Source organism: Galeopterus variegatus, unplaced genomic scaffold (genome assembly GCF_000696425.1).
Source record: "Galeopterus variegatus unplaced genomic scaffold, G_variegatus-3.0.2 Scaffold1406, whole genome shotgun sequence".
In the NCBI taxonomy this organism is placed as follows: Eukaryota; Metazoa; Chordata; class Mammalia; order Dermoptera; family Cynocephalidae; genus Galeopterus; species Galeopterus variegatus.
Window position 1 is genome coordinate 212,615 of NW_007727517.1, and position 15,217 is coordinate 227,831.

The 15,217-nt window shown below is 38.9% G+C and overlaps 1 protein-coding gene across 1 annotated transcript in view; it reads left to right on the top strand.

Moving 5' to 3' along the window:
* The window catches only part of LOC103593755 (LIM and calponin homology domains-containing protein 1), a 144,238-nt gene that overhangs the window by 103,858 nt on the left and 25,163 nt on the right, over positions 1 to 15,217 (top strand). Inside the window, exons 4-7 of the mRNA XM_008576808.1 lie at positions 1,177 to 1,207; positions 3,530 to 3,640; positions 8,346 to 8,541; positions 13,676 to 13,928. Of these exons, the coding sequence (XP_008575030.1) occupies positions 3,632 to 3,640; positions 8,346 to 8,541; positions 13,676 to 13,928 (458 nt within the window). The 5' untranslated portion in view covers positions 1,177 to 1,207; positions 3,530 to 3,631. The remainder of the gene's footprint in view (positions 1 to 1,176; positions 1,208 to 3,529; positions 3,641 to 8,345; positions 8,542 to 13,675; positions 13,929 to 15,217) is intronic.

Genomic DNA, 15,217 nt, shown 5'->3' on the forward strand with positions numbered 1-15,217 from the left:
GGCGCAACACCGAGGGTTGCGATCCCGTTGCCGGTCCCGGTCCGGTACGGGCGCGACACTGAGGGTTGCGATCCGTTGCCGGTCACGAAAAAAGACAAAAAGGAAAAAAAAAAAAAAGAAAGAGGAAATATGAAAACATTTTCTTTATCAAATTCAAATTAGACCCATTTTTCTTTTCAATTTAAGTCCCCGTCAATGGGTTTACCTCCATAGTATACTACATTGTTTTCTATTTCTTCAAATTGCAATTCACTTAAAATTGTCCACTTATTCATTAATATGTGCTTTAGGTCAGAATATACTGTGATGAAGTAGTCAGGGTCTGAACACTTGAAGGAATTCTTGACTGGTTTGTATGATAGAATTACGCTCCCTCCCCTCTCACTAAAGTTACTATGCAAAGAGGAAAACCAGCATTTGTTTTTCATAGTGTTTATTTGCTGATGTGTTAAAGAAACTTTGATATAATTTTGGAGAAATTTTTGTATTTCACTGTATGCATATTTAGAAGGTACCATCAAGTAGCTTTTTTTTATGGTTTGAGAGTAAATATTTATGTATATTTGAGGATGTATGTGTGTATATTTGAACATAACATGCATATTTTCCTGCTCATGGCTAATTCCTAGTGCTAATTTATGTCCTGAACAGAAGAGAACAAATATTTGGATAGTATTGCTTCTTGTACACATATTTTCAGATCTATTTAATTAAGTAAGGTTTCAGACCTTTTTGCAAGTACTTGCATAAGGAGGATTTTGGAGCTGCAGTCAGATTCCAGCTTGACAGTAGTCTGGAATCAAGGCAGAATCTTCAACAGTTAAGCTTGGAGTATACAAATATAAACAGTCCCCATTTTAAACAAGCTTTGAGAATAAAAATATAAACAGTCCCCATTTTAAGCAGAATTCTTCATTTTCCAGAAGTTACAAAGCCTTCATCCTTTCATGGTGCACTGTGGAATTTTAATCCCACCTTGTGCTTCTGCATTTTGTTTTTTCTAAATAATTTTATTCAGTGCCTGAAATCACCAATCATAGACCTTAAAAAACTAGCATATTCTTCTAGTTTCATTATATTTGTTAGCTACAAGTACATCTTAGACATATTTAAAGAAAGATGACAATGAAGAAACTGCTATTCTGACAATCTTTTCTTTTCCTTTTCTTTACCCAGGAGCCTTGATTATAGTAGGAAGCTGAAAAATGTAAGTGCTATAACTTCCCTATCCAAACTTGTATTCTTCTGACTTTGATGGTTCAATTGTAAAATTTAGCTAAGTTCAATGCCTCTCGTAGGCCTTGCTGGAAAGACTTCTTCCTAGGAAAAAGCACATGTGTCTCTGATAGAATAATTAATGACTGTAATGGAAATAAAAATAGTAGATTTGGGGGATTTCTCTTTAATTAGATAGACACTTGATCCAGAAATAAACAAATGAAAATTTCTGCTCTGTTTGTGATTTGGTTTCTTAAAAACAAAATCATCAGTCTCAACACTCACATTAGCCCCTTTCCATTTGTAGGCACAGATGGTATTATTAAATTAAGCATTTGAACAAATTGTTTTAGGGAAAGATTAGCATAATATGAATAGATTTGATGGCCATGGCCTGTACTTTTTGTGTTTTGTTCTCTTGTTAATCTTTTGAGTTTTTATTAGTACTTCCCCAAATCAACTTTTTATAATTAGATCTTATTTTCAAAAGGATATTATGTTAAGTGCTCTTTTATTTTAAATTTAAACTTAATGTAAGAAGTGACCTTCTATATCTAGAATAGAAGAATTAGCTGCAACTTTTAAAAAATTTCCCAGGTGCTTTTATATTTGCTTGACATGTTCATTCTTATCTTCTCTATAAAACTAGAGATATATGCCATACAATTTTATATAAATCAGAAAACCCATAATCTAAAACACAACACAGTCTATCTTCCATTCTTCTATTATATCTTTCAAAATAGCCTCAGACTCTTAGTACACATTAGTTATTTTGTGGTCCTAGTTAATGTTCTGACATTTGGAATCATCTGTTCTCTGGAAATTTATTTGCAAGTAATCAGTTAAAAAAAAAAGACCTTCTAGAAGTTTTGAAGGATTCATAAGTAACATTTTCACACAGAGGGAGAAAACGGAATCACACCCTAGCATTGATGCACAAGAACCATATCTTGGGCCTGTTGCCAGCTGGAACCATGTACCTGTATCACGTTGTCCAAAACACTTCCTGGCCTACCATGTGGAAGGAGGTACAATAAGTACTTCCCAGCCTGGTTAAAACAGTAAGACAGGGCTGGCCCGGTGGCGCACTCAGTAGAGTGCGGTGCTTGGGAGCGCAGCGGTGCTCCCACTGAGGGTTCGGATCCCACATAGAGACCGGTCTGCTCACTGGTTGAGCGCGGTGCGGGTGCAACACTGAGGGTTGCGATCCTGGCCCGGTGGCGCACTCAGTAGAGTGCGGTGCTTGGGAGCGCAGCGGTGCTCCCACTGAGGGTTCGGATCCCATATAGAGACCGGTCTGCTCACTGGTTGAGCGCGGTGCGGGTGCAACACTGAGGGTTGCGATCCCGTTACCGGTCATGAAAAAAGACAAAAAGGAAAAAAAAAACCAAAAAAAACAGTAAGACAGAATGTGAAAATAAAATAATAGTCTTAGCTGTTACATAGCCTTCAGATCCTCATCATTCAGTTTTGAGTAGCTCATCTTCAGAAGACTCCTGCTGGGTTTTACAGGAAAGTCAATGTAAAGAGCATTTGCTTTTTTGGACAGTTTCTTTGGAAAGACAGAACAAAATTAATTTAGTACTGTAGCTTCAGACCATTGAATATTCATAGACATTCTTAAACATCCAAAGTTGTTTAATTGGTAGCAACCTTGTCAAGGCTAAAAATTTCCCATCTCAGATTAGTGGGAATCCAACCATACCTCAAAGCTAGGTATCTGCAGATCATATTCTTCATTATATTGCTTTCTTTTGACTTTAATTAGGTATATTCTGTGGAACCTGTGCTGCAAACCACTAATAAACATTGTCTCTCCTTTGGGATTTTTGTCATTGGTTTTAGCAGAACCTTTGAGCCCACAAGTAGAAATTGTGGGCCTTCAAGAGCACCTTTCTTACAAGGAATTGACAGTCTCTTTCATTGCTTGTCTGGGTAAAGACTCCAAAGAGTTTTTGGAAAATGTTGCTGCCTAATTGTGAAAACTTCACTACATGAAAGTAACTTTGTAGGATTTATTTTTCCTTCTTGCTGTCTTAGAGATCACTTTCTCACAATCTAATGTTTCCTAAAACTGGAGTCTTATTTTCACTACTGAATCATGTTTGTGTAGACTGATAGAGCATTGGGTTCTTATTAAAATGATTTTATGTTTTATGGATACCTCATGGATGGTGGCTTTTGTAAATCAGTCTTGCACGTTCTGTGCTTCCTGCTTTCCTGTGACTGGACCATTATTGATTCCTTAGTTTAAACATCATTCTTGGGGGAAAATTCTCCTGTTCTTGTGCACTGTTTTCTTTTACAGGTATTAGTTACCATTTACTGGCTGGGAAAAGCAGCAAACAGCTGTACGTCCTATAGTGGAACTACACTGAACCTGAAGGAGTTTGAAGGATTGTTGGCTCAGATGAGAAAGGTAACTTTGTTTTACTTCTTTATCCCCTGAGTGTTAGACAACGTGGGAAAGCAGCACATTTTCTTATTTGTAAGATTATTACAGTTCCATGGGGTGGGATTGTACAGGCCAAAGATGTCATGCACTCAAAGGAATGAGCACTAGTCTTACCAATGACGTCTTTGCTTCACACCTCACACACGTACCTGAACTTTCTTACCCTTTGGAGAATAGGAGATCTGAGCTTGATCCAACTTAAATTCCAAAGAGCAAACCCAATCTGTCAGTATATGGCTTTATATGCCAAGGAGCTCAGTGTTTGTTTTCTTGGGGGAATAATGCTCAAATGAAACAATACAGTATTATACAAAAATGAAGACTTACTCTGCACTTTTGCCCTAAAGGTCATTTTGCTCACCCGTCAGGACCTTGATGTGGGTGAGGTAATGTCAGCCAAGTTCTTTTCGGGGCATCTACCCTGGACAAGCTCTGATAAATGTGAAGCATTCTCTTCTAGTGTGTGTATTTCATGGCCATTGTATTTGAATGACCTGTAAATTTGGAAAGCATTTTGTACATCATCAAAAGCTTTATTTGTCTATTTGATCACAGGAAAGACTGACCTAAGGTAGGAATTTGTCAAAGAAACAGTGGAATGTTTAATGTGTATCCACCTGAGTATTCCTTTTTAAGGGTCTTCAATGTACGTAACTCATGCAAAGTACTAGTGTATATAGTTTTACTCAGGAGAAGCCCCCCAGCCAGCCTTAGTGAACAGGTGAGGCTCATTTGTAATCAGCCTCCATGTATTTTGGATAAGACCCAAATAAAAGCACAAATAATTAAGGACTTGCTCTTCCTTATTTCACTAACATGCAAAATAAATGAGCTAATGAAACCTCATTAAGAGACATTCAGTGTTTTAGAATTTATCTTTTCATACTGAAAGTAAGAATTTGTTTCAACTTTCTAATAATTTATTCTGCTTTCCTTAAATTAAAACTAATAGTTCTAACAGTTCACATTTGGCAGGAGCCAGTCTGGCTCACGTGTTTATAAAAGGACAAAGTTTCACATTGGTTGTAATGCAATAAACAAAGTCCTTTAAGCTAAAGTCCCTTAAAAATAAAACAAACGCACTCACACACTTAAGCATGACACATTGTTTTTTACCCATAGCTTTTATTCGTCCTTTAATTTTTCATCTAACTCTATTTTTAGAGAAACTACAAAGGTACGTTCCAACCTGGGTTTGGGAAGTGTAAATGTTTATTGTTTTTATATTAAATTTGGACTTAATAATAGATGGGTCATCTTTTTAAAACTCTTTAAAAGCTCTACCTCACAGTTCCCCTCCTAGATTCTGCTGGAAACTGATTTACTCTCATTATTAACATTCTTACCTCCAGTCCAGCTCCTCTGTAATCTGAGCAGTTACTGGTTTCTTCAACCCTACTAGCTTCCCTTTCTACTGAGACAGTAACACAACTTGAAATGACCTGTTGTTAACAGCTGTTATCTTTTTTTAATGAATGTAGGTAACATCCCAGGAAATGATGGAGTAGTTAGTATCTCTGGGCAAAGCATGGCTCTGAACTAATATAGCCAGCTATGGTACTATGATTTCTCTATAGAGTAAATGTCCTGAATTTCACAGGTCTATCCAAGCACCTGGAAATATTAGTTTCATCTATAATATATACTATCTCATTTTATCAGAACTGGATTTCGCTGGGAAATGCAAAAAACTCAAAATAACAGCTAAAATAAGATAGAATTTTATTTCTGACTCACATAAACAAGGTCTGGACACACGATTAAGGGCGGTGGTGGGGGTTTCATGTCTGTTCCATGGCAGAAGGCCCAGCACCTTCTATCTTTTGTGCCAGCATCACCAACCCATGGCTTCTCTCCTGCCGGCCCAATATTGCTGCTCAGCCTTTAGTCATCATGTGCACATTAAGCCAGGAGGAAGGAAGAGGAATGGGGGAAGACGGGCCTATGCTCTCCCTTTAAACACACTTCTGGGAAGTTATACACTACACCCTGCTTACATCTTACTGCCTTGAACTTGGTCACATAGCCATATCCAACTGCAAGGAAAGACTTGGGAATAAATAGTAGACTCTATTTCAGCTAAAAATTGTGCGTGTTTTTTTAGAGAAGTGGAGAACAGGGGACAACTGGAATCTCTTCTGCACGTAAACAGGCTGAAATAAATTTGAAATTAATTTTTTTTCCACAAAGGAAACTAGCCAGAAATTTTTATATTCATTTTTCTAGTGGGAGAAATGTGCATAAAAATTATTAACTATGGTACGACTTTTTAAGTTTTATAATATAGGTAACACACGTACAGCCAGCTATGGTACATAGAGTCTGGTATATAGAAGGTATTCCTAGATTATTGCTATTGCTGTATACAAAAAGAGTCTCTGAAAGCATAGTGACAGTGGTCTTTCACCGAACCTAGATATGTCAGGGAAGGTCTCACAAAGGAGGGACACTTAAGCTGAACAAAGGGGGTTTACTACGAGAATATTGAGATTGAAGGGGAAACCATGAGGACTAGAGATGTCAGGGACTGGAACTAGAAAGTCAACAGTCTAGGTTCTTCTTCTGTACTTATCTCTCCTTGAATTCATTCTCTCCTCCAATAGGCAAACATTCCTGCATAACAGGGACCATGGCCAACATCATGCCCAGGATGACCTGCTTCTAATTCCTTGCCCCACAAGACCAGAGAATTCTTCTCCCTGGTTCCAGGTGTAAAATTCCTAGGAATGTCCTCTGGCTAGCGTGGGACCTATTCCTGAGTCAGTCACTGTGATCAGGGGCAAGGAATGCTGTGATTGTCCTAACCCACTCCTGTTTCAGGGGGTGAGGGGTATTACTAGAAGAAGGGGATAAAAAGGAGGGGCAAATAAATGCAGGACCTCTCCTAAAATAGCAACCGCCATCAACTTCCAGTCCCTCAACCTGCCTTACTTTTTTCGTGATACTTATCGACCAACTTCATGTTCATTTATATGTTTTTCTGTTTATTTTTTATCTTCTGCACTAGAACATAAGGGCCATGAGGACAAGGTATTTGTTGATTTTTGTATAATTTTGTGTCCCCAGGACTGGAACATTACCTGGCACACAGAAGATGCTCAGTGAATATCTGTGAAATGAATAGCTTTCACAACCAGAGGGTGGTGGGTGGAGAGGGGGTGATCGGGCTGGAAAAGAAGGACCTAAAACACTCTAGAGTAGGATTAGCCATCTTATAAATAACAAGAAGCAGAAGATGATCAGTGGTAAAACAGGTAAATGGAGTTTCTCAGATATTGTAAGTCACCCACCAATGCAGGCTGGTTCTCATTATGTCTGACAAACGGGGATAAGAAAAGGACAGGTGAGGGTATTTGTTGATTTTTGTATAATTTTGTGTCCCCAGGACTGGAACATTACCTGGCACACAGAAGATGCTCAGTAAATATCTGTGAAATGAATAGCTTTCACAACCAGAGGGTGGTGGGTGGAGAGGGGTTGATTGGGCTGGAAAAGAAGGACCTAAAACACTCTAAAGTAGGATTAGCCATCTTATAAATAACAAGAAGCAGAAGATGATCAGTGGTAAAACAGGTAAATGGAGTTTCTCAGATATTGTAAGTCGCCCACCAATGCAGGCTGGTTCTCATTATGTCTGACAAACGGGGATAAGAAAAGGACAGGTGAATGAAATATTCCAAAAATTTTATGGAAGCTGGTAGTTCTCACCTCCTTTATTAATGCACACTGTTACGAGAACAACTAAGTAGCAATAGCACAATGGACTGATTTGACTCATCAGACAGAAAACTACTGGGCTCCTGCATGAAAAGCACAGACAACATAATTATACCCTAAGAAGGAGAATTTAGACTGTGCTAGCCTTTGTGTTGCTTTACATCTTCTACAGTCTCCCCAAAGCTTAACTTGATGTGACCAAGAAACTAAGCGTGGTGACTTGACGGAAGCCAATAAAATCGCCTGTCCAGCTGATGTCCACGTCTTTATTTCAAGCTGAAGAACCAGCTTCTAGCTTCATCTTGTGGTTCCTAGGGGACCACCTTGGCCACAGATGGCCACGGGTGGCCTGGTTTTTTCCCTTTTCAAACTGGCCGTGCCATTCAGCTCCCAGCTCTTGCACTTGATACAGCATTTTAGTCTTGGCTTTCTACACAGTTGTGAACATAAGGGCCTTTCTGTTTTTCTTTCCCATAACTAGCTGTGAGACAGCAGCTGAAGCTCCAAGAGGCATGTGGACTCTCACTTTCTTCCTTTTTCTTCTCCTGTGGTTTGGAGGGTGGGGGTGAGGAAGACAACACCTCCCGCTGTGGAATGTGTCAGAGGATCTGGATGCAATGGATGGAAGCAGCTTGCAGAGGCACGTCCTACAAAGGAATTCCTTTGCTTATTTTATTTTATTTTTAACATTATGGTGTATGAGTTACTTTGGGACTTTTTTGAGATGTTGTGCATGATTTTCTGATTGGGAAAGTTGCGGCAGAAAAGGGTTGAAGAGCAGAACTATGACTTGTGGATAATCGATCCCATCACTGGTTGCCATGACCTTTCCATACTGACACAATATGCAGGATATATTGGAGAACACTGGAGACTGATTTTCTTGATATTGTGGGCTCTATGTCTGCTGTGCTAATAATGTCTATAATCCTTTTGTTTTGTGTTTGGACAGGAGACTGATGACATTGAGAGTCCTAAGCGCAATATCCGAGACAGTGGCTACATCGACTGCTGGGATTCCGAGCGCAGCGACTCTCTCTCTCCCCCTCGCCATGGCAGAGATGATTCCTTCGACAGCCTGGATTCCTTTGGCTCCCGCTCCCGGCAGACACCTTCACCAGATGTAGTCCTCAGGGGAAGCAGCGACGGTAGGTTAGAGTCTTAATAAACTGCATGTCGTGGAATTAAACAATAACAGGGACAGTATTGTCACCAGCAGAAGGATGGGCACTGAGAAGATGGACCTCATATCCACCTTGCTGGGACCTGGTAATTCTATAAATTGGTAGGAAAATGTCTTTGGATGTTGTTTCTCATGGTTCTTAGAATTTTGATTGGCTTTGCCAGCAGTTTATTTGAACATTGCCTCATTGAGCATATCTTGTATTGGAAAATGTGTTACATCATTCTTCCCTTGGTCTCAGTGAATCAAGATGCTGTGCAGACCATTGGCTCATAAAGTGTGCCAGAAGTTTATGTACTCTGGGTGTGAGGAAGGGAAATGTTTGAGTGAGTACCACACTGTATCATGAAAATGGATCAACTTCCAGCCAACTGGAAATGCACTGCCCACACTCATGAAAGTCCTGAAGCCTGGGGTTATTCAGCTGTAATTGGCACGGCTTTTGGCAATATGTTTGATGCTTATGATACCTGACCAGTTGGCTAGCCCGATGCAGGTGGCCGTTAATGTATAGTGCACAATCCAGACTCCCTGCTTGTTCTGAGACTGGGCTTGATTTAAATACCATGGATTTTGTATCACCTGTAAGATACGACTGGTTTTTTTTTACAAAAATGTGTGGTCACATAACTGATATAAATTTAAAGCGTAGTTTTCCAAAGCTTGATTTAAATACCATGGATTTTGTATCACCTGTAAGATACGACTGGTTTTTTTTACAAAAATGTGTGGTCACATAACTGATATAAATTTAAAGCGTAGTTTTCCAAAGCTCTTTGCCTTACTTAGCTTGCATCTTTGTACTCTTAGGAAGGGAGGATGGGTGGGTTCTGCATGTGTAAACTTGCAGAAAGATATCAAGGCTGCAGGGGAATTTGTTTTTTATTTCCATTTTTTAATGTATTTCTTGATTGATTATAATATTTCTAGACTAAGCTACTCTCTAAGGTCACAATTACATTTTGTAGGTAAAAGATCTCTTTCAGTGGTAAAATTCTATGTTACTGAAATACTTGGGTACTTAATGTGTCTAGGTCCTGAATTAATTACTTGACACATGGTATCACACTTAATCCTCAGCACAGATCTGGGAGATACACAGCACCCTACTTAGCTCTCCTGTGGAGCTGCGAGACATTCCTTCTTATCCTTGTTTTACAGATGAGCCTTAGAGAGGTTAAGTAATTGCCCCAACACTTTTAAGTGACAAAAATCACTGTCAATTTAGCCTCAAGAAGTGTGAGTCCAAAATTAATGCTCTTAAGCTTAATTTACCCACATTTCTTTCTCTTTGCCTAATACTCATAGATGTCTTATTAAAAAATGACTGAACTAATACTTTTGTTTGTGACTTAAACTTTCCAGCAAATAGATTAGCCTGAGGGCCACATAGTATGTGACTCCTAAAGAATTCCATGATGCATTGTGAGCTGCTTGAAAAACATTTCTAAAATTTTTTGTGACATCTTAAGAACCACCCACAGTATTAGAAGTTAAATACCAAGTCCATGATTTAGTTGAGTTTTAACATAACCAAAAAGTAGATTTACCTTTACGAAACATGTTACTGTACTGTTTCTTCCATATTATTTTGATTGTTTTAAAAAATTATTTAGTTTTCTTCATCCTAGTTTTTTATAACTGGTAATGTAGATCTTTTATTTATTCTGTCACCAGCTTCAAAGGGTTCAGAGTTTATGAGTCACATCTTGAAGGGATTTGAGATGGTGATTACTAATATTGTACTAATATGTACTAAGCCACAATTTAGTTTGCAGCAATTACATTTGATAAGCTAGAATCTTTTTATAAATGTTTTCTACATCTAAAAAATAACATGAAATTAAGCTTCTACAAAATACTCTCCATGAAGGAGCATCTTATACACAGATTTCACCAATCAGCCTGATACCTTAAGGCTTATGTTCTTGTAAACTAATCAGGACCTAATGAGGTTTTTAAAGAAAACAACACATTTTTAAAATCTGCCTTTTAAAAATGTAGTATAATTTTAGCCAAATAGATGCTGGATTTCATAAGAGTTCATGATATGTTTTCTAAAATGACACTAATCAAGAAAATTGCTGGTCCTAATAAACACTTCCAAATTTGGAAGAACTTTTTTTTTTAAGTCTTGAAAATTTATTTCCTAGGGCTCACAATCAATTAGGGAAAGTCTTACCATGAAATCCTTCAACTCTATATTAGGTCAATACTGTATGGAGATCTTTACTTTGTTATTGATGCCCACTGACCTATTCAATCAGGACAGTCAAGAGCCACACTCATGAGAGGTGCCAATTCTGTGGGTTGGACATAGAGCTGCCTGATAGGGATGCTATAGACCTCCAGGGTTGATTCAGCCAACCTGTCTTGTTGCCCAGTTATTCTCTCGCCATCACTAGCATCCCTTCTGAGGCCGCCTAATGGGCTTCATTGAAGAAGCCCATTACAAAACCTTCTACTTAGGTGCTTTTTAAAGTAACATATTTTATAAATATGATCCATTGTGTTAAATGAATATTCTTATCATTTATATGAAAGATGAGGTAAGGGAGAAAAATAAGGAATGAGAGAAATTTAAGTGCTGCCCTAGAGAGGGATTAAAAACCAAAGAGTTTGGCGTGCATATGGCAAAAATATGTGAAATAAAACAAAGACCCCCTAGTTGCTGGAAGAGAGAGAGATGTATGTAGCCCCATGGAAATGAAGGATCAGACTTTGATAAAATAGCATCATCATTGTGTGCTATGTTGCATTTTTCTAACTTTGGTCCTGAACAGAGAAGCCACCCTGGAAGATTTTCATGTTTGCAGTATGAAGTGCAAATCTTTTTAAGTCTTTTGAAGGCCTTAGATAAGAAGAGCTCTAACATTTACCAAGGGTGTGCCATGCCAGCCACTTCTTAGGTGCCTTATGCCATTTCATTTAATCCTTGTGACAGCCTGTAAGAGCTATGTGATATCACTTCTGTGAATCCTATTGGGACACTGAGGTATAGCAGGTTTAAATCTCCCAGAGTCACACAGCTAGTAGGCGGTGGAGCTGAAATTAGACTCTTGTCTCTAAGTCCATAAAGCTATGCTTCTTTCAGATGTGCCACTCTGCCCTGGGGTATTTGCAGGTGAACATTTCTTAAAGTGTTGAAGACATTGTCAGAGAATAATTGGGGAAAAAAAAGTGGTCTGTTTACATGTTGAACAACATATTTTGAGACTTTCAGTATATTATAGATAGTATATTTAGATTATTGTATACACAAATAGAGAACAGAAATCAGAGTCCCAGAGCCATCACTAACCAGCCATGGAGATGGGACTTCTTCAGTTCTTCTGAGCCTCTGTTTCACCATAGGAATAATATCAAATGGGGAAACACATCTAAGAGCTTGGCAAGGTAAGGTAGTATTAGTATTTGTTTATAAAGCAATCCACAGGGGGCTCTAAACCTTTTATTGTGACACTGAGACAGCTGTACTTGTTTAAAGATTTGGGGTGGGATTGGAGCTAAGTTATGAATCAAATACTAACAAGTAGTGAAATGGTCAAAACTTCAGAAGGGAGACTAAAAGCAAGTGGCATGAATAATTCATAAACTGAATATTTCATCCATGACAATGAACAACTTGTTTATGGCCAGTGCTTTTAACTTTTACAGTCTTTTAAAAGCCATTATGTCATCTAATCTCCAGGGCAAATAATTTTATTCCTATTTTACAGAAAAGAACATTTAAGTGTGTTAGAGACAAGCTTAGAAGCTCACAGCTCATTTCTGACAGATCCAGAAGTATTATGACATAAAGAATAGCCAGCATTTATTAAGTGGTTATTCTGTGCCAAGAACTGTACCAACAGTTTCACATGTATCTGTTCCTCCCAACAACACCAAGAAGTAGGTGGGATGATTATCCTCATTTTAACAGACTGGGAAACTGAGGCTTAAGGTGGTAAATGCAAATTCTCATAGCTAGTGAGTGGCAGAGCTCAAAATGAAGTGGATTTGACTCAATGCCCTGTACTCTACCCGTCTCTGCCAGGCTGCCACATCTCTTCACCTTTAGTTTAAGGTTCTTTTTTAAAGTGTAAATAGAAATATTTCTATTTGTTATCAACAGAGTTGATATTATGCTTATAATGTTGTTATTGATTAAGAGTTTTCAACCAGCATTAAAATGGTGGCTACCCATACCATAGTGTTTACTTATGATAGCTTCATTCTCATAAATAATAGTAACAAGGATACAATATAATTACTGGGGCTATTGTCCAACAAAAGGCTGATGTTGGTAACACCGGATTCCTTTGCATTGTCTGAAACGCTCTTTAAACCAAACCAATTCATTTATTCTTCAGACGACTTGAGAATGCCCACTGTGCACAAAGGCCTTGTTCTCAAAATACAAGATAGAAAGTATAAGTGCCAGAAAAGATGAGATGATAGGACCATTGGGTTTACAGGAAGAAAAGACTGTCTCCAGCTATGGGGACTAGGAAGAGCTTCCATGCAGAGGAATACGCATTTATTATAACTTAAACCACTTCCTGGAAGGCAAACCCTCGGTATAATCCAAATCAGTCACTTTTCTGAGCGCCTGTTGTTGTTACACACCTGCACTTCTTGATTATAACTTAAATTCTTTAGGTATTTCAGGGATTGGTTAAAGGTCCCTAAATCGTTTCTAATTCTTATTTGTCAGAATATTTAGCACAGTGTAAGACCCACAACAGGTGCTCAGTATAAACTCCATTGGCTAATTTATGTTTCCCTCTTTTGAGAGTTGCAGAATCTCAGCAGGCATATAGTTCTATTCAAATGTGTTACTAATGGTAATTCCCAGATCCAGTTAGGCTTACCTCTATTTTTTAACTTGGTGCTCAGTTTTGGTTTTTCGTTTCCCTTTTTCTTTTTTCATGATTTAAATTGAGAGCTTTTCCCAGTACTAATCTAGACTTATACTTCAGATTTGTCAAGTGAACAATTTAAGGAAGGAATCCCTGGAACCCACAGATTGAACCACATCCCTAACACTGAGCACTTGCCCTTGGGAACTTTTCTGCTAGCCCGACACACTTTCTCAGCACCCGTCCTCTCTTGCCCAGGGAGAGGAAGTGACTCTGAATCTGACTTGCCGCATCGGAAACTGCCAGATGTGAAGAAAGATGACATGTCTGCACGGCGGACTTCCCACGGTGAGCCGAAATCAGCAGTGCCTTTTAACCAGTACCTCCCGAACAAAAGCAATCAGACGGCCTATGTCCCTGCTCCTCTGAGAAAAAAGAAAGCAGAGCGAGAGGAGTACCGGAAGAGCTGGAGCACCGCAACCTCCCCCCTGGGTGGGGAGAGGCCCTTCAGGTGAGGCCTGAGCTACCCCTGCTCCTACCTGGGCTTATGGTTTAGGAACTACAGCTCCCGGACATGAATGGGGTTAAATAACCATTTCAGAGCTTGGATGTAGATTGCAGATGGCAGTGGGCAGGACAGATCCTGGGAGAGAGCTTGCCATGATAAAATAGGAGCTTCGTGAGGACACCTAGAACAGTGCTTGGCACACAGTAGGTATTCAACAAGTACTCTACTTGTCTGACGAGCAGATTTTTGAAACCAGTTCTGTTGATGGGACATTGAGCACAGATCTGTTATCCATGTCCTCATGTGGAGACTACCTGACTCTCCATCCTGGAAGATTAGGTGTAGAAAGACTCTTACCTTTACACAAAAAGAGGTTTTAAAAAAAAATCTAGATGCAAATTTATCTAGATCCAAGCTCAATTATGTAAGTGATGCATGAAACATGCTTCCCAATCACATGTAGAAACAGTCCTCAGAAATGGAAGATACATTGGATTTCTCATATCTTTAGAGAAACAGTGTTTTCCTAAGTCTCTGATCATATTTTTGTATTTATTTATTCATTAGGTACTTATTGAGCATCTACTACGTGCTAGGTGCTGTCTTTAAGGCATTGAAGACACAATAGTAAATAAGACACAGTTCCTGCCTTCAAGAACCTTATAATAGAAGTGACTTTTCTAATAGTCCACCTTTACTATCTATGATTTTCCATTGAATAATCATTTTATTAAAAGTTTTAATTATTGAACAAAACTAATGAATTTTACCTTTTCAACAGAAAAAATCTTTTTGCCTTTCAGTATCAAGTTTGGAATCGCTCTTAACCAATGTCGAGAGTATGGTGCATTATATTAATTTACAAATGCCTGTGTTTAATTTTCTTCACATTACCAGGATTATATTGTGTGCTATGACTTTCTTTTTTAAGTGAAAAGTAGCATCAGAATGGCCTGGAGATGACATATGGTCTGTTCCCCAGCCCAGTCTGTTAGTTTGTTAAACCATATTGTCCAACTCACTAGCTATCCTGAAACCATAGAGGAAGAGGAAGGTGAAGTGGGTTCTCCTGGGGAAGAAGACCCAGTCGGCCAAGTGGACCCTGGCGGGAAGCCTTCTGATGGTGGGTTAGAATTACCCAACGGCGGTGCTAAGGAGCACCCTTCTTCAGAGGGGGCTGTGGTGGCACCAGCTCCCAAGGCTGAAGAAAAAGATGCTGCTGAAATCCAAAAGCGCAGAAGGCTACAACAAGCTGGAATCAAGGTCATGCCAGCAGCACAGCGCTTTGCCAG